The sequence below is a fragment of the Urocitellus parryii genome, chromosome 1 (genome assembly GCF_045843805.1).
Source record: "Urocitellus parryii isolate mUroPar1 chromosome 1, mUroPar1.hap1, whole genome shotgun sequence".
Classification (NCBI taxonomy): Eukaryota; Metazoa; Chordata; class Mammalia; order Rodentia; family Sciuridae; genus Urocitellus; species Urocitellus parryii.
The window spans coordinates 36,490,806-36,513,371 of record NC_135531.1 but is presented as its reverse complement, the minus strand read 5'-3'; the positions used below and the strand labels follow the sequence as shown (position 1 = coordinate 36,513,371).

At 42.1% G+C, this 22,566-nt stretch overlaps 1 protein-coding gene across 1 annotated transcript; it reads right to left on the bottom strand.

Moving 5' to 3' along the window:
* Positions 1–1,927: 1,927 nt before the first annotated feature.
* On the bottom strand, positions 1,928–22,518 carry Nim1k (NIM1 serine/threonine protein kinase). Its single transcript, XM_026393625.2, has 3 exons — positions 22,098–22,518; positions 4,467–4,735; positions 1,928–2,749 (listed from the first exon to the last, which is right to left on the bottom strand). Exons 1-3 carry the CDS (start codon positions 22,387–22,389, stop codon positions 2,000–2,002), a joined length of 1,311 nt encoding a protein of 436 aa, XP_026249410.2. The 5' UTR covers positions 22,390–22,518; the 3' UTR covers positions 1,928–1,999.
* Between the last annotated feature and the right edge of the window lie 48 nt (positions 22,519–22,566).

Here is a 22,566-nt window from a genome sequence, read left to right as displayed (position 1 = left end):
GCACGAGACCACAAAACTCCTTCGTCTACCGTATACCTCAGTGGGAAGCAACTAGTGTAAATTGAACAATGGAATGACTCAGCTAAGGCACCATATACTAGGCAGCAACCTGCAAAGTTGTGGTACTGTCCTCCAAAACTAAGCATTCATGCATTTGCAATGGCTCATATATGTCCTCCATCCTTAAAATACACAGGTCTAGAAAACAGTAGGTAGAAGTAGGATTGACCCATCTCACCATCACAGTCAGTGACTTGAAGACTTTATAACCTTTTCCTACAACCTTGGCTTGACTTGAGATTTTGGTTTCTAGGAGCCAGGGTGATTCTTCACCCGGGTACCAAGGATTCTAGTGAATTAGAACCTATGACTGTCACATGTTTGCTTGAAGCTCCCCACACCAGTGGAAAAGCATGCAAAGAAAGGAGATATATTGGTGGGGATTATTGACCCTGATTATCATAAGAAGCTGAAGAGAAATATGTCTGGAATCCAAAAGCTTCACTGGTGTGTCACTTTGGGCCTTGTGATAATGGTGAACAGGCAATGTCAGCAATTATAATCTGATAAGGACAAGGCAACTGAGGACTCAGATCTTTTGGTGATGAAGGTTTGGGTCACACTATCCAATCTAGACTAGCTGAAATGCTGGCCAAAGGTGAGGGAAAATTAGAATGGGTGATTGAAGAGGGAAAATTGAGTCCAACTGCAGCCTGAGGATCAGCTTTAGTAATGATTGTAGCTCAAAGGCCCTCCACAAGAAGCATCAGCATCACCTGGGAACTTGTTAGAAATGCAAATTCTCCCCTCACCCCCAGATGTACTGAATTCAAAAATCTGATGGCAGGGTCTCACAGTCTGTGGTTAAACAAGCCCTCAGATGATTCTGATGCATTAGAGCTTGAGAATCACAGCTGCAGATCCTACTAACCTACTGTATTAAGTCCTTCCAGATGCCACCCCTTTGAAGAACATGTAAAAGAGGGTGATCAGGGTGAGACATGGAGTGGGGGTGAGTTGTGTCAACTTCTGTGAGCCACTTCAGGTTTTTCCCACCATGTTTCCTCCAGCCACTAGACCAGACAGTGACCATTGCTGTGCAGGTATAGACAGACTCATGCAGGTCCTATGTAGCTCTCCCTTGTTTCAGGCCAATGATGTGTAACTCACGGCTTCTCTAACATCAAGGCATGGGAGCCACAAGGAACACACTTGGCACTCACACAGCAGTATGAAATGCAAAGCAGATGACACCATACACCCTGAACAGTGGTGGACAGGAGTCAATGGATAAGCTCTTTCCCCTTTCATACCCTGGGCAGACACCCGAGGATCCTGCAGGACTGAACGTGTACCACTGGCCAACTTGATAATGTGTCTTCATATTGGCTATACCTCTTTCACCTGTTCCTCACTCTGGTGCTCTGGGATCACTTCTCAAATAAATTATATAGAAGCCTTTGGGGTTAGGTTTGTTTTAGGGGAACCTAGTGTAAAACCTAATGCTTTTGGCATTTTTCCAAGAGTCATGATTTTCCTCAGCTTTCACACTGTCACGTACTCAAGAGTGGCCTTCCTAAAGACCTAATCCAAAGTAGCAAGCTTCCATTATGAGATCACCCTGTTTGAATTCTCAGCACAGCATCTATCACTATTTGATATTTTTCTTTTTGAAAAACAAAGTTGTTAGTGCCTTTGTCCTATATTAGAATATGCTGGTCTGTCTTATTCTTTGCTATTTCATCAGCAACTTAAATGGTGCCTGGCACAAAATGAGCACTGAATAAATATTTCTTGATTAAATGAAGAGTTTGAGAATAAGACAAGACCCCCAACTCAATCCAGAATCTGGGCTAATAGACTTTTAGGAGAAAAAAGTGCATACCTCAAATTTAAATTTATTTAAAAATTACAAAAATGTCTCCACACAAGTTGTCCGTGAAAAAAATTTAAAAGCAGCAACAATGATCTTCGTTAATTCCCAGCAGTCTGGTGTAATTTATAAAATTGAACAAAATTTGGATGTGTGTCTTATGCCTCTGTAGACACGGGACCCTTTTTTAAGGTCTCTTTCTTTAGAGTCTGGTAGTATGATTATTGGAACACTTTCCAAAGCCTTTTTCCTTTGCACTCTATGTAAAATGATTCTATAGACCCCTGTGATGGCGCTTCGAGCATCTCTTCCTTGGTTGTTTCGAATATGCTCTTCTGTGATACCCAAATGTTCTAAAGTGCTTTTCACCTCGTTTTCTTCTTCTTTGAGGGTTTTGGTTTCTGACAAGTGTTTAGGATCCAGTTGGAAAGGTTCCAAAGGCGTGGGGCATGGAACCCCTTGCATCCACTCATTGTTCATGATGTGGTTGATCCCATACCTCTCCGAGGGTACAGGCTGAAGAACTCCTCGGATGAGCCGGTGGCAGGGCTCTGACACATGTGAGGGCACGCTGTAGGTGCCCTCGAGGATGCTCTTCTTCAGTTTGGCCACCGTCTCTGCCCGAAATGGCATTGTGCCTGTCACCATGAAATACAAAAGCACCCCCAAGGCCCAGATATCCACGTAAACACCGATGTAGTGCTCATCCCGGAAAAGCTCAGGAGCAGCATAGGGAGGAGATCCACAGAAGGTGTTGAGCATTTCACCTTTTCTACTTACTGTGCTGAATCCAAAATCACCCACCTTCACACATGTGTTACTGGTATAGAATACATTCTCTGCTTTCAGATCCCTGTGAATAATTTGGTTTTCATGCTGTGGGAGGAGAAATGCAGAGAAGGAAAGTAAGTTTCAAAGTAAAATACGAAAATAAAAAGATGTCTGTTAATTTGAAACAGTGAGGTGATGGTGGTGTAATAACAGAAAATCAAGGGAGATCAACTTAAGTCATGTTAGTACTCTGTCGTAACCTTTAGACCAATGTAACACCCACACCTCCCAAATAGACCAAAGGTTCCATTCTTTCATGGAGCAGGGGTTGGAGTCTGTTCCACTCATTTGGACTCGGGAACAATGTAACACCCACACCTCCCAAATAGACCAAAGGTTCCATTCTTTCATGGAGCAGGGGTTGGAGTCTGTTCCACTCATTTGGACTCGGGAATCTATCCCAGAAATAAAACCCAGATCTTACAAAACTACACACTCTAAAACATGAGTCCTCCTTAGTTTTTTAGTCTTGTCTGGGTTTTTCTGATGGAGAGATCTTTTGACTGGGGTCTCCAACTTCCTGACCATGCTCTTTGGGGAGACTCTTTTATTTCTACACAATTCAGTAGAAGGAAGGAGGCTGCATTTGGTGTTTGTAGCAACAGATCCCACTATGGGTTGTGAGTGTGAACCCCTTTCTACCCTTACACTCTGGATCCAGGCCAAAAATCTTCTCAAAACCCTTGACCTGTTTAATCCCGAGGGCTCTTGGGAAGTGGTTTAATGTTACTTTTCCCAACATAACTCTAGGGGTAAAAATCCAGATTTTTGAGGCTGACAGTCTGATCAGTTCTAGGTTAAACTGTATCAGCTACTTGATATGAATGTTAATTTCCTTCTTTGTAAAATGCTATACTGATAACCACCTCATAAGGCTGGTGTGAGAACAGTATAAAATGCCATATCAACTGTGTTCAGTATGGTCCTTGCACATAAACAAACTCAATAAAATCTTTGATTTTATTTATCTATGTCTTTGATTCACCCTTACTCTTTAGAGACCAGATTTCTGGGAGAAACAGCAAGGTATAGGGCTTCTGGACTCATGTCTGACCTTCCGCTGCTGGATTCCCTTCTGCTTTCCCACCAGATTTAGTAGTAGGAGTGCAAGTCGAGTTCCTCCCATGTGCCCAGCAATATTGTGAATAATAGAGCACAAAGAAATAACTCTCGGAGGAACTGGGAGAGTGCAGATTTATCTAAACTAGGGGGAGTCCAGATTTATCTAAATAAATAATCAGAGAATAAAATAAGAATGACATGAGAATGTGCTGGGACACAGAGGCAGTAAGAACTAGGTGCTCATTGAAGGCAAGAAAGTTCAGTGTGAATTGACATGAGATTGATGAAGCTAGTTTCAGAGAGAGAACTGAGCTGGTTGTGAAGTGTGGATAGGATTTGGAATGTGAGACATGAGAAGTGGGAAAAAGGCATCCTAGACAGGGTGAGGGTTGAAGACCAAGAAGCAGTGAGGAGCCAGCTATGCTGGTAGTAGAACATGAGGTTAAGAAATGGTAATGGCCCGTGAGGGAATGGTGTTCATTCAGCTATGCTGATTGACTCCTGCCAACTCTGGGAGAAGCCAGGAGGCTGTCATGTAAATGCAGACCTGGATGTTACAAGAAGCATAATCCCAGCCAGACTTCTGACTCTCACAGAACTCTCACAGCCCTGCAGGATGCTTAAGTGATGGTAAACTAAAGTCCCACGTTTCCAATGCTGGTGGAAATGGGGACAAGACTCTGTCCTTGCCCCTGCTCACCATGTGCTTCACGGCAGACACAATCTGGGAGAAGATGAGTTTGCTTTCTGGTTCAGAGAGCTTCCCTTCAGTGCTGATTTTCCCAAAGAGTTCCCCGCCCCCTGCATACTCCATCACCAAGTGGAGCTTGGATAGGGTCTCCACGACTTCATAGAGGCGGATAATGTTGGGATGGTGCAGTTTTTCCATGCTGGAGATTTCACGGGAGAGTAGCCTTTGAGTTTTCTGGTCCAACTTGGTCTTGTCCAGGATCTTAATGGCCACCTTCTCTGGGAAAAAAAAAAAAAAAAAAAAGCCAAAGGATATGACAGGAGAAATAGGTATTTGTAACTGGAAGAATCCAAGATGGGCTCCTTTATTTTACTAGACAAAGAGGTTGAGTGGTAGTTCTCAAGTCCACAGAGCTCATTGATGAGAAAGACAAAGCAACAAAGCAATTCTGGAGTTGAATCAGTGCTCCACTTAGATCTGTGTGAGTCTTCCCCACACAGGTTTTAGTGACAACCACTGGTTCCCAGGGGAATTTTCAGTTGTGATTTTTTTATTTGGCTTTTATAAATAAAGTAAAATCACCCTTGTTTAGCTCAGAGAGCCCTTCTTGATGGGACCAGCATATCTCTTCAGCCTCATTGTCCACAGTTCTGTCCATCACCCCCAACTTCCCTTATAACCTTTATTCCAACAATTACAGAGTTATGCCTGGGGCCTGTCCTCTACCTGGATCATTCTCTCTGTCACTTCTTCCCTCTCTGCTCTTTACTCAGTTAGTTTCAGATGGTCTTTTAAAGGCAACTTTCAGAATGAACCCGTTCCAGGGAGTCTTCTATGACACTCATCCTAGGATGACCATGATATCTGGGTTCTGGGTACTCAGAGCTCTAGTATACTCTACACTGGCCTATAATGTTGAATCCCCATCTTTCTGCTTCTCCCTGTGTGAACTATATTTAATTTGACCTTGTCAGAGACTGGTATGTGTCAGAAGCAGTGCTCAGTGTTTGCTGAGGGTTGGTAAAGGCAAGAGGAAATTGGCTGGTGGGGTATTAATTGGTAAGATGGTTCTGGGTTGCAGTTTGGTATTTTTATTGAAACACTTAAAAATAGTTACACACTTTGACCCAGTCATTTCACTTTTATCAATTAATCAAAGAAATAATCTGATGCACATACAAAGATGTATGCATAAGAAGATTTCTGTGATACTGAGAATAGAACAGTTTCCAGCAAGAGATAGTGAAATTGACCAAATTATGTTGTGTGCATATGCTAACATGTAACAATGAGTCACAGTATTATGTATAATTGTAATGTGCCAATAAAAATACAATTTAAAAAGAGATGCTAAAGGGGCCATGGTTGTGGCTCAGTGGTAGAGCGCTTGCCTAGCATGCATGAGGCACTGGGTTCGATCCCTGGTACAATGTTAAAAATATATATATACAAAACATAAAATAAAATAAAAAGGGCTGGGTATGGGACTCAATGGTTAAGCAACCCTGAGTATAATCCAAACCAACAAACAAAAGAAGAAGCTAGAAAGAGATGTTAATGTGTAGTTCATTTACATTTATAATAGCACACAATGGTTGATCTTTTTTATGATGTTTATTTTTATTGATATGAAAGGAGGTTACCTATACAAGAGAGGAAAAATACAAATATATGTTTACATAGAAAAATATAGCAGAATATTCATTAAAATATTTATTTAAAAGAGGTACTTTCTAGTTGGGGAAGCATAAATGGTTTTCTTTAAAATTTGTTTTCGCTGATTGGTATTTTCTAATTTCTCTATAATAAATATAGATTGTGTAATGAAAATGGTTACTGTTAAAAAAAGGATGAATTTTCCATGATAAAAACATTCATATTTTGGTTCAAACTGGACCATACTTTTTATTAGATAAGAAAAAAAGTGATCAGGCAAGTAAATGGAACAAGAGCACAGAGTACCTGTGACTATTTCCAAACCGACTGCTGTAAAAAACTTTGGCACAGTGGTTGTCAGCATGAAGATAGATGCTACTAATTCAAAATAGGAGTGTTATCAGTATATTAAAGAAGGTCCATCCAAGGGCCTGGGATGTGGCTCAGGAGTACAGCACTGGCCTTGCATGAGCAAGACCCTGGGTTTGATTCCCTATACCCCCCAAAAAGGTCCATTTGCGCTTCTGGAATTGAAAGAGGCTAGTGTCTGATGTGGCCAGCACTTTCTTGGTAGAGGTAATACTGTTCAGTAAGGAGGCAAATGATAAAGGAGCATAGCACCCAGGGCTTAGGTCATTGGGGCTGGCAATCAGCCCCAGGAAACAGATCTCCCAGTGTCAATCCTTGGGGCATTCTTCCTCCTTGGGCATATCTGTTCTGCTTTTCAGTCCTGAGGGTTAAGATTCCCTTCAGTTGTTTCCCTGAACCACAAGTTTCTCATCTGGTATAGCCTGTTGGATGAACTGTTTTTATAAGAACTAGAATAATGAATTCCATCCTTCAATTTCATATACTCCCTGGAGAATGTGCCCTCCTTGGTTTTCCCCATTGTTGACTCAGACTTTGTTACAGCTTGTTGCTTCCTCACTTCATGGAGCAACTGTGCAGTTGTAGATGTTCACGGTTCAGTTGGCAACGGGTGTCAGGCCTGCCTTTAACACAATCCTAGTGTTTTCTTTCCCTTCCCTTCCTCTCCCTCTCCCTTTGATTTTCATGGCTCTTAGCAAAGCCCCCCCCTCCCTACCCAGTCACCCCATGGGTCAAGGCAAGAGTGAGGCAGAGGGGTGTTATGAGAGTCGATGCTTCCTAAAATTCTGCTCCTGAGGCACCTTGATCACTTCCCTTCACATTAAATTACCTTATATCCGTGCCTTATGGCATAACTGCCTATTTCAAAGTCCTGGTATTCCAAATTGTTGCTCAGTGGTAAAAACTGCCACTCCACGAAGAACTAGATTTCCAAATCTACTCTTTGAACACACATTCAGTCAGCAGGTACTATGCACCAAGCACATGCACTGGGAAGACACACATTGTTCTTACCATCCAGTGGGAGAGAAAGACTTTTAAAAAAAAATCCTTATGATGCGTGTGATAGATGCTAGGAAGGCATATGGATAAAGAATGGAAAGGCCTCCTTAAGTAAGGACACCAAAGCTGTGATCAAGTGGTGAGGGGAGAAGCCTGGGGAGATGGCATGAGTGACAGCCTGGGTGAGATGTAGCATTTGTGCTTGAGGACCTGAGAGAAGCCTGCTATGCTAAGAAACATAGGCAGAGTCAGACAACCAGCTTCAGGAAATGCTGCCTTTATCTTTATGGTAATGGAAACCTAAGGTTTGAAGGGAGAGTGTTGTGATCTGACAGCCATTTTTAAAAGAGCGGGCTGGCTACAGTGTGGGAGGTATGTAGAGCAGCAGCTGGCCTGGGAGCAGGGTAGTTGTTCACAACATGGTTATCACAGTCCTGAGGACCCTCTTGATAGTGGCAGGAAACAGGGAAGGAAGTAGACAGATTTCAAAAGTCAACTCTCCTTTCTCACATCTTATGAGGTGACTGACACAGGTCCCACCTAGTGGGCAACACGTTATTTAAACCACACTTGCAAAGTCAAAAAGTCCAGAGGCCAGGTGGTAAGAGCAGAGCGGGCTCATTTAAGCAGCAGGGAGTTAGTGGAAACTTGAGGGTCCTGAGGTGCACCTGACCTGATATGAAGGGACAGCTGCTACTCAAGTCCAGATGATGGTTACTGTTGGGAATGTAGACCTGGTACTGTGAAATCTTCCAATTTTTATTGTTTAGAGAGAACCTGGACATCTGAAATTTTATGCAAAAGCTTCCAATGAATAAGTATCCACAACAAATTCAAATTTTCAAGCCTAGATTGGACCAAGCAAAAGATGTACATAGAACAAGGGATTAGGGGTAGGAACAGATATTAGAACCTAGAAAGTGTGCTATGTAGCTAGGCATGGTGGTGCACACCTGTAATCCCAGTGACTCAGGAGGCTGAGGCAGAAGCATCGCAAGTTGTTTTAAAAAAAAATTTTTGTAAGACATTTCTAAACACTACCCTAATATGTGTATATTTATCAATAAATTGTAAGCATGTACTACTAACATACACTTTAAATATGCATAATCACTGAACTAAAAATGATACAATTACAAATAAATAAAACTGGAAGTACTAGTTTCCCTCCCTCATCCCAGTGAACCATCTTGGGCACCTCTGGGGTATATGGGAGATGAAGGAAAATATAAGCCAAGCTGATGCTGGAGATTGGCCAGGACCAAGGTCTTGGGGGGGTCACATTCAGACCTCACTTGAGGACAGTGAGGGATCACTACTAGAAGGTTGTAAGCCAGGTGTTTTAGTCAACTTTTTTGCTGCTGTGATTAAAAGATCTGACAAGAACAATTTTAGAGGAGGGAAAGTTTGAGGGCTCACAGTTTCAGGGGTCTCAGTCCATGGACAGCCAGCTCCATTTCTCAGGGACTGAGGTGAGGAGGAACATCATAGTGGAAGAGTGTGGCAGAGGGAAGCAGCTCACAAGATGATCAGGAAGCAGAGAGAGACTCCATTGGTTAGATACAAAATACATACCCCCACGCCACGCCCCCCAATGCCACTTCCTCCAGCCACACCCTACCAGCCTACAGTTACCACTCAGTTAATCCCTATCAGGACATTAATTCACTGACTGGGTTAAGACTCTCACAACCCAATCATTTCTCCTCTGAACCTTCTTGCATTGTCTCTCAGCCTTTGGGGAACACCTTACATCCAAACCATAATACAGGGCTAATATAAGCAGGCTGACCTTTTCTAAAAGATCCCTTCTGGCTGCAGTGGGGGGAGTGACGTAAGTGTGGATGAAGAAGATGAGTTACAGTGGTTTCATCCAACTAGGCAAAGATGAGATATTTAGGAGACAATATCATTAGGACCCGGTGTTTGGCTGTTGGGGGCCAAAGAAGAGTTCAAGATTTCTAGGTTGAGCAACTCCAAGGATGGTGGCATTCATTGGAGGAGTGAGCGGATCTTAATTTCTGTCATCACAGTTCTGCACATTCCTTCAATTCCCCTGCCTCCTCTCACCTTGTTGGGGTTACTCAGCTAAACAACAAGCCTGGTTAAATCCAGCTTCCCACCTGCTCACTGTTGGCACCCATGCAGCTGAATATGACCACGTGTCTCACTTTGCGTGAATGATCACTCACCTCTGGGCAGATGTACTGTATGTCCCTAGTCCAAAAACCTTTCCACACTTCCAAATGCCTCCTTGATGGCTTTGTCTCCCATCAACTTTCTAATACCTTCTCCTGCCCCTCACTTACAGCCAAGGACCTTGCTTCTTACTTTGAGTTTAAAAAGCAACCGAAAAAAATTTTCTCAAGTTCTTCTCACCATGTCTTCCCACCAACCTGACTCTGTGCCCACAGACTTTGTCTTCCTGTTACCTTGGATAAATGGTTCCTGCTCCCATCTAAGGCTCAGCTGAGACTCTTTTACATGCTGCATGCATTCCATCTTCTAACTACTCAAGATCAATCCTTCACAATTTTTTCATTCTCTCTTGCATGATCAGCGTTCCTCTTTCTATTCCATTACTTCATTAGCACATGAATGCTTTCCCTCATCTTAAAAAAAAAATTCTTCCCAATAGAAACACCAAAAGACTTATGCTAGAATGTTCATAACAATTTTTATGGTCTGAATGTGGTCTCCTAAAATTCATGTGTTGGAAACCCAATCTTCTTGCAACAGTGTTGGGAGCCGGGGCCTTTGGGGGAGGTGTTTAGGTCACCAGGTTTGTACCCTTGTAAGTGAATTAATGCCACTACAAAAAGATCTTGCAGGAGTGGATTTTCTCTCTCTTGCCCTTTTCTACCTTCCACCATAGACATATTAAGAAAGACCTCACCAGATATCAGACCTTGATCTTGGACTTTCCAGCCTCCAGAGCTGTGAAAAATAATTTTCTGGTTTTTCTTTTTTTTTTTTTGAATGTGGCATTAAACTCAGGGTCACTCAACCACTGAGCCACATCCCCAGCCCCCATTTTGTATTTTATTTAGAGACAGGGTCTCACTGAGTTGTTTAGCACCTCACTGTTGCTAAGGCTGGCTTTGAACTTGTGATCCTTCTGCCTTAGCCTCCCAAGCCGCCGAGATTACAGATGTGCCCCCACTGTGCCTGGCTAATTTTCTGTTCTTTATAAATTAGCCTGAATTATTCTGTTAGAGGAAGACAAAACAGATGAAGACCACCATTATTCATAATAGCCCAAACACTTGACACTATTCACATCATCAATAGTAGAATAAACAACAGGTGGTATATACACACAATATAGCAGTGGACATGAACAGGTAGAGCAGGTTCTGCAGCTAGAGAAAACCAGTGGGAAAGAGATGGAGAGACTGGCAGCTGAAGATTAGGCCTGCATGTGCTGAAATGGTGAAGCACCAACAGCACTTGCTCTGTAGTGTATAGGTGTGCGACAGGTGTGCCAAACCCAAGTTTAATATTGTGCTCTTAATCTCTGCCTGCCCACACTTGTGCCTCCCACAGTCTTCCCCATTTTGGTAAATGCAAACTTTTATTGTAGTTGCCCAGATTCTTTCATATTCCACGTCCCGTTTGTCAGCAGATCCTGTTACCTCTCTACCTCCTAAATGTGGCCAGAGTCCAGCCATTTCTCAGCATTCCTCTGCCACCCTCCTGGTCCCAGCCGCCCAGGGTTTTGTCTGGGTTATTGTAATAGGCTCTTAGCTGACCTCTGCTTTTTTTCCCTTTGATCCCTCCAGTCTATTTTCAACAAAGCACCCAGAGTGATCCTGTTAAAGCGTAAGCCATGTCAGGTCACTCCTGGCTCTCCCCAGTGGCTCTGTTTCCCTCTTAGGAAAGGCCAAAGTCCTTATTATGACACACTTGGCCCTGCACCATCTGGCTCCTGCTACTCTTTGCCCTGATGCCCCTCCGCTGGTCTGAGAGCAATGCAGGCACACTCTCAGCTTGGCACACTCAATCTTGCCATCCCCTCTGCTTCTTTGCTTTGTTCCATTTCTGTCAGTTCAACTATGACCTCCTTGGTAAGGCTGTCCCCAGCCAACTTCTCTAAACACTGTAGCCCTCCATGCCTGCTATCCGCCCTTCCACTCTAGTTTCCTTCTGACCACTCACCACTACATAACACAACAAATATTTTACTCACTTGTTGTTGTTTGACTCCATCACTGGAATATAACAAGTTCCATAAGGAGAGAGATGGCTGTCTGTTTTGTTTATTGCTGTACCCCAGTTCCTAGAATAGTGGTATATATACAAAATATACCAGAGGACATGAATAGGTAGAACAGGTCCTAGCAGGTCAGGCCTGCATGTGCTGAAGTGGTGAGGTACCAACAGCATTTGCTCTGTAGTGTATAGGTGTGTGACAGTCATGCCAAACCCAAGATCTCTGCCTGCCCACATAGATGCCTCCCATGGTCTCTCTGTTTTAGTAAATGCAAACTCTTGTTGTAGTTGCCCAGACTCTTTCCTATTCCACATTCAATTTGTCAGCAGATCCTGTTATCTTCTTTACCTCCTAAACGTGGCCAGAGTCCAGCCATTTCTCAGCATTCCACTGCCCCCCTCCTGGTCCAAGCCAGGGTCTTGCCTGAGTTTTTGCAATAGGCACCAAGCTGACCTCTGCTTTTCTTTCTTTGATCCCTACAGTCTTTCTTCAACAAAAGTAAGTGCACAGCAAATATTGATGTAGTGAATGATTTCCTTTAGTTATTGCAAGAATCTAGGGTATCAGCATCACAGTGCAAAGCTTGCCTGCTGCTTTTTCCACCTCCCATTGTGTCCCAGACACCTTCCATGATACAGTCTCCATAACCGTGATTTCTAGTGGCTGGGAACCAGTGCCAGCACCTAGTTTAATTTACTTGACTATCTCCTGTATCATTGGATCCTGTAAGTTATTTCTAGTCCTTACCACCATAAATAATACCATGATGGACATTTTAGGTTTATAATATTTCCAACATTAGACTTATTTTTAGAATGAATTCCTAAAGTTACAACTAACCATTTTTAAACTACTATTTTACTAACTAGATTCAAAAGGAGAGATTACTTTCTTAAAACCAGTGGGACTTCTTCATTAGGCTTTACTACAGACTGAGTTAGTTCCAGCCCTGTCCTCCTGAAGATGGTAGCTCAGAGCATCTATTGCAGGGTACCATGTGCTGCTCCCTCTCCTAGGTCCTTCCCAAGGTAACCAGGCTTTCATGAAAAATTAGTCATGAACTTAATTCACCAAATATTCGTCAAGTGTTTGGTATTCTTAATGCATGTGGGGGAGGCTCTAAGTTTCATATGATACATTATCTGACACAAAGGGGCTTGTAAACTTAAACCCCCAAGATTTTTATTATAGCTTGGATTTTACTAAATCCCAAATCATTACTTCTTAGTCATGATCTCCATATACCTCCAAGTCAGTGCTCCCAAATCTTTACTCTCAGATCCATTTATTCTCCTACAATTTACTCATCACTGCTAAGTTATTAAAGGAAGCATGGACATCATCGTCAACACTTCTTCCTCATGTTTCTTTCTGCTCTACTCATCTAACTGGTCCCAAGGGGTTTCAACATTCTAAAACATTTTTTCAAATGCATCCTCCTCTCTCCATCCTCAATGCCACTCCCTAGTTGCAATGGACATCTTCGTTCATCTGGACCCATTTTTTTTTTCCTACCTTTCTGGACTCTTGTCAGTCCCCAACTTCAATTCACCTTCTTCACTAAAATCAAATCATAATTAACCTCTTGTATTAATCTCTTGTTTAAAGCTCTTCAGTTGCTCCCCAATTCTAAATGACAAAATTTAAATGTGCAAGAAGATCCTCTGTGGTCAAGTCCCTGACTACATCACCCACTCTATCCCACCACCCTGTGGGTGCCCCGTGCTCTAGCTTCATTAATTCGTTTTTAATCTCCTAATACTCCCTGGCACTGGTTTGTACCTCATGTATTTTACATCCTCTCTGTCTTCCTAGAATTCTCTTTCCCCTCGATGTCTCCTCAAACTTCAAGACCTGGTGCCAGCCTTTCCTGATCAACAGACCCCTTCTGGATTCTATCTGGCCCTGGTGGGCATACCTTTGCTGCCTTACTCTGTGACAGCACTTATCAGTTGTTTCCCTGTCTCCATCCAATGGCCATGAATTCCTGTCAGGCAAGAAGTGTCTCTTACTTGTCTCTATAAGGTCCATACCAAAGCATGTGCTTATGAGATGGTTATCATATATGGCTGTTCTTAAAAAAGGAGTGAATGAGCCAATGAATAAATAAACTGAAAGAGAAGAAGAAAGGATCCTAGAAACATGAGACAAAAGTAGAAGGGAGTAGGAGGTCAGGAAGGGTAGCAGCAGAGAAAAGCATAGTCACCTGTGCCCCTTTTCCTTTGTTGGTGGCAACAGATGGAACATAAAATATTCAGAAGCCGAGAACGTCATCTCTTTTGAGAAATTGCCCATCAGCCTAAAAGCAGCTCATGATGGCTCTCAGCCTGTCCTATCCACTTGCAGGACCCAAGGGAATTTAAGCTGGTAGTATAAAAATAAACTCAGCTAGCAGAGGCCCATGTTGGAGCCTTCTTTCAAGAGAACCAGAGCAGCTGGTGTCTTTTGTTTTTGAGCTGCTCCTGGCACTGAATGCTCTACTTTCCTGGGAATCACTTCCATTATCTCATCCAGACTGTTCATGTTTCCTAGAAAACTTGATGACAATTCTGGGCACGCTGGCTTTGTATGGGGTCACGTCTGTGCAAACGACTCTACTTTCCTGTCCTCTTTCACTCAAACCATCCCATAACCAGGAGGGATGCCTTTAAAAGGAGGACTCTGTGGCAGGTTGGGTGAGCATGTCGAGGAGGTCACACAGTTACCTACCTGCATGGCAGGGAAACACCATGTCCTCTAAACTCAGGGGGACTAGCATGAAGTTAATTTGATAACATTACAGACAAGAAGCCTTGGAACGTGAGTCACTAGGTAAATACCAATTGTTATCATTGTGCCTTTTCCTTCTGTCCTCCTCACATAACAGCCTGTCTACAAAATGAGAACTCTCCAACCTTATGGAGATGGCTCAGCTTAGCAGGTCACTGGCTCTATGGTGGATGTGTCCATCAACTTGCTGCCCTCTCAACTCTCCCTCCTCAGAAACATTGCTCTGGACCTTGGGGTCCGCTGAAAGAGTGGTGGGCACATGGCCCTAAAGACTGCAGCTGCCTTCACTCAAAGGTAGCCCATCATCAGCTGCCCAGGGAACAAACTTAGCCTCTCAAAATGTGAACAGACATAGAATGGGACCTGTAGGATGCAGGTGGGCAATAGAGCCCAGGGGTAAAGTGGATGTGAGACTGGCATTGGCCATTCTTGGCCATGATGTACCTTTGAATACATAAGAATAGAAAGTCACTCTTCACAAACAAATAGAAAGATGGGAGAATCTTCACAGGAGGAAGAAATGAAAAACCAGAAGCCCCAGAGAAAGAAAGGAGATGAAAAGAGTAACCCCACTTCCCTGCCGGGGCCAGAGAATTCCCCTGTACTCCTTACACCCCTTTCCATGTGAGAGTGAGTAGGTTACTGTTCCATGAACCAAATGATGTATGACTCAGGCCTAAAGAGCCTAGACTTCTTAGAAAGCAGACTAATGCTAGTATTTAATGAATTCTTACCATGTGCTCTGCCTAGGCACATGTCAGATATTCAAGATATATATATATATTTTCCTATTTGGTCCTCTCAACAATCCTATGCAGCTGATATATTTGCCTCATTTTATTTTATTTTTTATTTGTTCTTCTTAGTTATACTATTTGCCTTCTTTTATACATAAAGAAAATGAGGCACAGAACATTGAAATAACTTGTTTAGGGTCACATAGCTAGAGAAAAAAAAAATCATTGGAATTCCATCCAGGTCTGGTTGACTCCAAAGTCAATATAAACCCTCAATACTGTACTCCCTTCTGCCAGATAAAGACAGTGGCAGTTCTTCCCCAGATATTGTCTAAATGAGGAAAAGGACAGGTAGAAAGTTGGTGGCAAGAAGAAACCATGCTGATTTTGTGAGATCTGGTTACTTATGTATTTTGGAATGAAATGTCCCCCAAAGATCCATGTTTTTAATTTGGATCCCAGCCCATGGTGTTATTGGGAGGTTGTGGAACATTTAAGATGTGGGGCCTAGTAGAAGGACGTCAGGTCATTGGGGGCATGTCCTTGAACTGGATACTAGGACGCTGGCCCCTTCCCATCTCTGTCTTTATTCTTCCTGGCTGCCATGAGGTGAGAGCTTCCTCTGCTGCATGTTCTCTACTGTGATGTCCTACTACACCACAGGCCCAAAGACAGCACAGCAAAGCCATCACAGACTGAAACTTGTGAATCTGTGAACTAAAATAAGACTTCCTTCCTTAAAAGTGATTATCTCAGGCATTTTGTCATAGGTGTACAAAGCTGACTAACATGGTTATATACTCCTTTTGCTCCCTTATTATTTTCTGTTTCCTTGACTTTTCCACATACATTTTGAAAGCAACACTCCTTGGGGAGTATTGCTGAAAGGAGGAAGGGTGCTTATAGATATGAAGGAGACAGCGGTACCTGGCTAGCTTTGGCTAGCTAATCCAGGGCACAGTGTGAGAAGTGCCTCCTCCATATTATGCTAAAATTCTGAGTAGCCTGATGGGGTGTGAAGAAAGCTCCGTTCTAAACCTGTCTCTGTCATGACCTTGGGACAGCCACTTCTGGCCCTCCATTTTCTCATGTGTAAGACATGGAAGGATGGATGAAGTCAGGGTTTCCTAAAGTGGAACCTTTAACACTCTAAGTCATGAAATAATTTGGGGGCATGGAAACAGCCTTAAATAGCACTGAATCATTATTCAGTGCATAAAAAACTATTCTCATTTCAGTTCCCCCCGAATTCTAATTAAGGCAAAGAGGAAGTGTCAGACTGGTTGTTAGCAGTCATTTTTCCAATTACTTTCTGTTACTCAGTAATTTTCCTTAGAAACTTTTAAAGTTCTTTGCATTGTATTTAAACATAATAATATTTTTATCATGAAATTCTGAACAAGTGATGTCAGTTTTTCCTAGTCGTGATATAAATTTCCTTTTGAAATAAGTTTAAGTAAGAAATCAAGCTGTACTCATGAGAGCGATGGTGTGCTGAGTAAACTACTATGTGCCTTGCATTTCACATGTAGTATTTCTAATTTTCCCAACAATTCTGAGAGTCGTTAGCTCTAAAGTATAGCTGAGGAACTGAGGACAAACAAGGTTAAGTAATTCACATAAGTCAGATGCCCAAATGAGGATTTGTAGCACATTGTTTTGATCCTGAAGCCCATTCTTTTCTCATGGTCCCACCCTGCTTCCTCTCTATTGGAAAACATCTGAATCCTCCCATCAGCAGCTCAGAGCTGGCCAATCCAGTAGCCTTTGCAACAGGAAGCCTCTGGGACCCTCTCAGCACAGTCACTCCCTTCTGAATTCCTCTCACAGCATGGCTTTATCCAAATTCTCCTTTATCCTTCCTAACCATATCTCCTGCCTCAATTTCTGGCCCCTTATCTTCTGCTGGGGCTTTTCTTTTGTTTTTCATTATTGTTCTAGGCCACTGAAAAGCAACATCTCTCCTAATTTATAAATAAAGATTCAAAAGCTGCCCTTCAATCAGGCACTGTGCGTTAAAACTTTTCCATGCATGCCTTCTGACCAAGAGAGCTAACTTCTAGGAATATGAAAAGTCATACAAGTGTGCAAAGATATAGGATGATAATCCCTATATCATTATAAATCACAGCAAGATTTTAGAAACAATCGAAACACTAATCAATTAGGATCAAGTTAAAGAATTTATGCTATTGCTGTATAATGGAATTCTATGTAGTCTTTAGAAGTGACAGTATTAATATATGTTGAATTGAAAAATATCTATAATTAATGGCTTTGAGAAATCATGGTGTTCAAAAGAAATTGAAGTTAGTATGTTGAAGAAACATCTGCACCTGTATGTTTATTGCACCTATGCTCACAACAGCCAACATACAGATGGAATCAATGTACACGTTCACCAACAAACAAATGAATAAAGAAAATGTGGCATACACACAATAGAATGCAATTTGGCTATTAAGAAAAAAGAATGAAATTCTTTCATTGACAATGATATGGTGGAACTGGAAGACATTATGTTGAGTGAAATAAGTCAATTACAGAAAGACAGATACCATATAGTCTCACTTATATGTGAAAGCTAAAAAGCTTACCTCAAAGAAACAGAGAATATATAAGTGTTTACCAGAGCCTGGGAAGGAGGTGTGAGAGGGAGCCATGGAGAGAGGTTGATAAATGGGCCCAGGGTTGGGTGGTACAGAAGGAATAACGTAACGTTCTATAGCACTGCAGGATGAATATGGTTGACAATAATTAATTGAATATTTTAAAATGGCACAGAGAATTTTTCTTTCTTTATTTTTTTGTTTTGTATTGAAGTGCTAGAAATAGAATACAGGGCATCTTACAAGTTTGGAAAGCACTCCACCATTGAGGTACACCCTCAAATCAGCAGAGAAAATTTTGAATATTCCTAACATAAGAAAATGATAAATATCTGAGGTGATGGAAATGTCAATTACCCTTATCTGATATGTTAAAATGTCACACTGTACCCCATTAATATGTATAATTACTATGTATATATTATATTAATATGTACACATTACTATGTGTCAATTAAAAATTTAAATGTTCTTTTTTTTATATTATGGTATTTTCCACTATGGTAGTTTTCACAGTAGTGCACATCAGCAACCCTAGCCACTTTGGAGGCTGAGGCAGGAAGATTGCAATTCAAGGCAGCCTGAATTGAGACCCTGTCTCAAAATAAAAATAAAAAGGGCTGGGGGTGTAGCTCACCAATAGAGCACTGGGTTCAATCCCCTGTATTGGAAAAAAAATCATTGTGTTAATGGAGCAAGATTAAATTATTCCATTGACATATTTAAAATACACACATATATATGACACACACATTTATGTGTTTATGTGTGTGAATATATGTATATATATACATATATGTGTGTGTGTGTATATATATAATATATATATACACATACACACACATATACACACAACTTATATAGATATAAAATGCCAATCAGGATGTAAACCAGTAGTTATTTTGGTATAAAACAGTTGCTCATCACCCTTTTCTACTGTCTCCCCAGTAATTGCCATCTATTTCCATGAGCACCTCAATTTAAACATGGTCTGACCTTATGCCCATGTCCCTGCCTGAGCATAAGACTTCCAGGTAGACAGGTCCTCTGGGACCTGTTTTCCATCTCACCTCTGCTCTTCCTTGACATATCCCTGTTTGTATTAGCGTTGCTCTTCTTTTGGTTTACATCGTCAAGTAAGGCAAAGTTAGTGCCTTCTCCCTTCTTTCCATCCTCAGTTCCAGATGCAGTTAGTTACCAACTGTGATGTTTAATTTTATTTGTCAACTTGGCTGGGCCAAATGATGCCCAGACATTTGGTCAAGAATTATTCTAGATGTGTTTGTGAGGGTGTTTGTGGATGAGATTTATATTTGAATTAGCAGATTGTCCTCCCAATGCTGTCTTCCTCCAATCAGTTAAAGATAGGAATAGAAAAAAAGCCCAAGTAAGAGAACTCCCCCTGTTCAACTGTCTTATGCTAGGACATTGTTTTTTGCATCCTTCAGATTTCAACTGCAACACTGGCTTGGATCTTGCCTTTGGACAGGAACTACACCACTAGCTCTCCTTGGTTTCCAGCTCCTGAATGCAGATATTGGGAATTCTCATTCTTATTCTTCATAATAACGTAAGCCAAATCCTTAAAATAAGTCTCTTTTCTATCCATCCATTCATCCATCCATCTACCCATCCATCCATCCATATGTACATACACATGTATTGGTTCTGAAGAACCCTGACCATTACTCCAGTCCTGTGGATTCTTCTCCTCAGCATCACACAGCTCTTTCTATCTTGACAGCCACCATCTGGCTCAGGATCTTCTCTAATCTGCCTGAGCTATCACCATTGCTTCCTGCCTCCTGTACCCTATCTTCCCAACATCATTCTCACTGTTATAAGATTATTCTTCCAAAAGCCTTGTCCTAACTACAGAAATCCTGATGATTCTTTATTTCTTAAAAAAAAAAAAAAAAAAGCAATTCCAGATCCTTAAGACAAAAATCAGAGTCCAGCATGATTCAGCCTCAACATAGCTTCCAGTCCTTCCTCCCATCATTTCCTAATGTTTAGGGAAACTGTACCACACATCATTTTCCCATATTTATAGTTTTACTTACTTTATTTTACCCAGTTATCCTCCATCCTCTAATAACTACTTATCTAAAATCCTACTCCTCCTTGAAATGGAGCTATCCCTACTGAAAGCCTTTTACAATAGCCCAAGATGGAAGAGTCTCTTTCTTTTAAATCCATGACTTTTCTTATATAAGTTTCAAATTTTGCTTGTGCTATATTTATTTGTATATGTTTTTTTTTCTCTCCCCTTATCCTTGAGGGTGGGAACTATATCTCATTTATATAAATGAATATTATCCCAAGTGAAAATGAAATTTGAAAGTAAATGCAGCATCAAACCCTGACAATACTTCTAAACTGAGTCTAAAAGACAAGCTACCTGGATTTGTAACAACAACAACAAAAAAAAAAGCGCTTTTTTTTAAAAAAGTCATTTGTCTACAGTATATGCAAATCTCTTAGGTGCTGTTTCTTAGCTCTGCTGTCCATTAGAATTACCAGGAGAATTTTAAAATAAAATTTAAAATAATAAATTAGAATTACCAGGAAAATTTTAAAATAGCCTCAACCCAGGCCAATTAAATCTGAAGCTCTTGAGTGCGGTCTGGGTTTTTTCTGTGTAGTCAGAGGTGAAAACAGGACATAAGGATCTTGGTTTATATGTGGGAATGAACTTCTGTTGATAAAGGAACCATTGATCTTTAGTTATATAAAAAGGTGAGGCAAGGCTTAACCAACTCTGCAAAATAATACCAATAACTAACATTTATAGAGCACTTACTCATTAATACTTCTGATGGACTATAAAGTAAGCACTATTATTTTGTACATTTTATTAATGAGTTATCTGAGGCTCAGAGAAGTACTGTAATTTACCCAGATAAGTAAGTAAAGTAGCCAAGACATGAACCCAGATACTCAGGCTTCAGAGCAACATGGAAGGGGACTTGAAGCTCCTTGACTTGTGAGTGTATGCGCTGGCATGTGTACCTGTTGGAGGTGGTAATGCATGCATACGTGTATGCGAATGAGGCTTTTTTTCTCACAAAGACCAAACACAGGGATTGGAAGGGCACAGTTTGCAGGCTGGAGAAAAAAAAGAAAGCAAAAGACAATTGTGATAGAAGAAAAGAGGAGCTTTGGGACATGGTAGCATTCTGGGTCCAAGGAGAAAAAATATTAGTAAGGGACTCTTGGGAGAGAGTAGAGCCCATGGGCTTCAGGCATTGTAAATTATGCTTATAAGTCCTTCCTTCCTTCCTTCCTTCCTTCCTTCCTTCCTTCCTTCCTTCCTTCCTTCCTTCTTTCCTTTCTTCCTTCCTTCCTCCCTTCATTTCTTTCTTTCTTTCTTATCAGGCTTCACCTAAGTTAGAGGTACCTTGGGGAAATACCCACAAGGAGGTTGGGCAGTAAAAGGGTGCTGAGCTCTCCATGCAGTTTCTCCTTGAGGCCAGAGTGGTGGGCACTGCTAGTCCAGAATCCCAGAGTGACCAATAGTAAAGCAAGTGTGGACTGAGGAACCAGGCAACACTGAGAACAGATACAAAATAGACTGAAGCAGAAAATGTACTGAGATCAAACCCCTTTCCCCAAACATAACGGAAGTAGCAGGTTCTGGTTAGAGGGGAAACTGGAATCTACTATCCAGAGAGTGGCCATCTGGGAAGTCAACTGTGCCACTCTGTGCCATAGTTATTGATACACAAATATAAAGAGAAGTTATGAATGTGGACTCAGGAGATGTGATGCCTTGGAACCAAGCCACATCCCAGTTCCCTTCTCCAGGTCCTGATTGCAGAGGGCAGGCTTACCTCGACCTTTGTGGGAGTTTGTCCAGATGGTGTAGTGGGAGTTTGGGGAGCAAAAATACTCCTAAGATTGAACTACCAAACCCACATTTTACTTTTTTGGACCTCAGTTTCCCTAAATGTAAAATAATAATTAAAATACTGGCTTCTGGGGCTGAGGTTGTGGTTCAGTGGTAGAGTGCTGGCCTCGCATGGGTGAGTTACTGGGTTCGATCCTTAGGCACCGCATAAAAATAAATAAATGAAAAAAAAAAGGCATTATGTCCACCTACAATATTGGCTTCACGTTGTTATTGTGGGAATCAACTGAGAAGCCACCGAGGAGAGCTGGCCCAGGGCTTGCATGTAGCAGGTGCTCAGCTGAATCTCCTTTGCTCCCCTGGCCTCCCCCCATACCTCACCCACAAACTAGATCCCAGGATATCTTGGGAAGAACTTGAGAAGTCAGATCCTACCTTTGGTTAAGGAGTGAATCCCCAGCTTGACTTGGGAAAAGTTTCCGCTTCCAATTTCCCCTCGGATTCGGTAGAAGCCTATCCGTTTCCCCAGTGTGATCTCCCTCACCACCTTCTCATCGTGGGACATGTCCTGGGTCAGCTTCTCGAAAGGTGTCAGCTGGCGGGGCTGTCTCTCCTCACCCTCCTTGTTGCAGTCTGTCTGACCACTGCTCTCCGCGCTGTCTCGCCGCTCCCACCTGGCACTGTGGGTGTTCACCAGGCCACCTCCGTTTGCATACACTGAGGTCATCGTCCTCGCGGGTTCACGTCTCCATCTCAGCCAGGAGCAAGGCTGGTTCCAGAGGCGGCAGAGGCCCAGTGGGTGGGAAATGAGAACTGAGGCTCACAGGACTTCAGTATCCCACACAGCTGTCCTGGGAGCTGGCAGAAACTCCTTGCTGAACAGCTTCCCTCCCAGCCTCAGTGA

What these genes read in the sequence shown, in the direction of transcription:
- Nim1k (XM_026393625.2), bottom strand. Translation starts at nt 22,389, where the DNA reads ATGACCTCAGTGTATGCAAACGGAGGTGGCCTGGTGAACACCCACAGT. An exon ending in GATTCACTCCTTAACCAAAG is followed by an intron (nt 4,736 to 22,097) that starts GTAGGATCTGAC and finishes TTTTTTTCCCAG; the next exon opens with AGAAGGTGGCCATTAAGATC. An exon ending in TGTCTGCCGTGAAGCACATG is followed by an intron (nt 2,750 to 4,466) that starts GTGAGCAGGGGC and finishes CTCCTCCCACAG; the next exon opens with CATGAAAACCAAATTATTCA.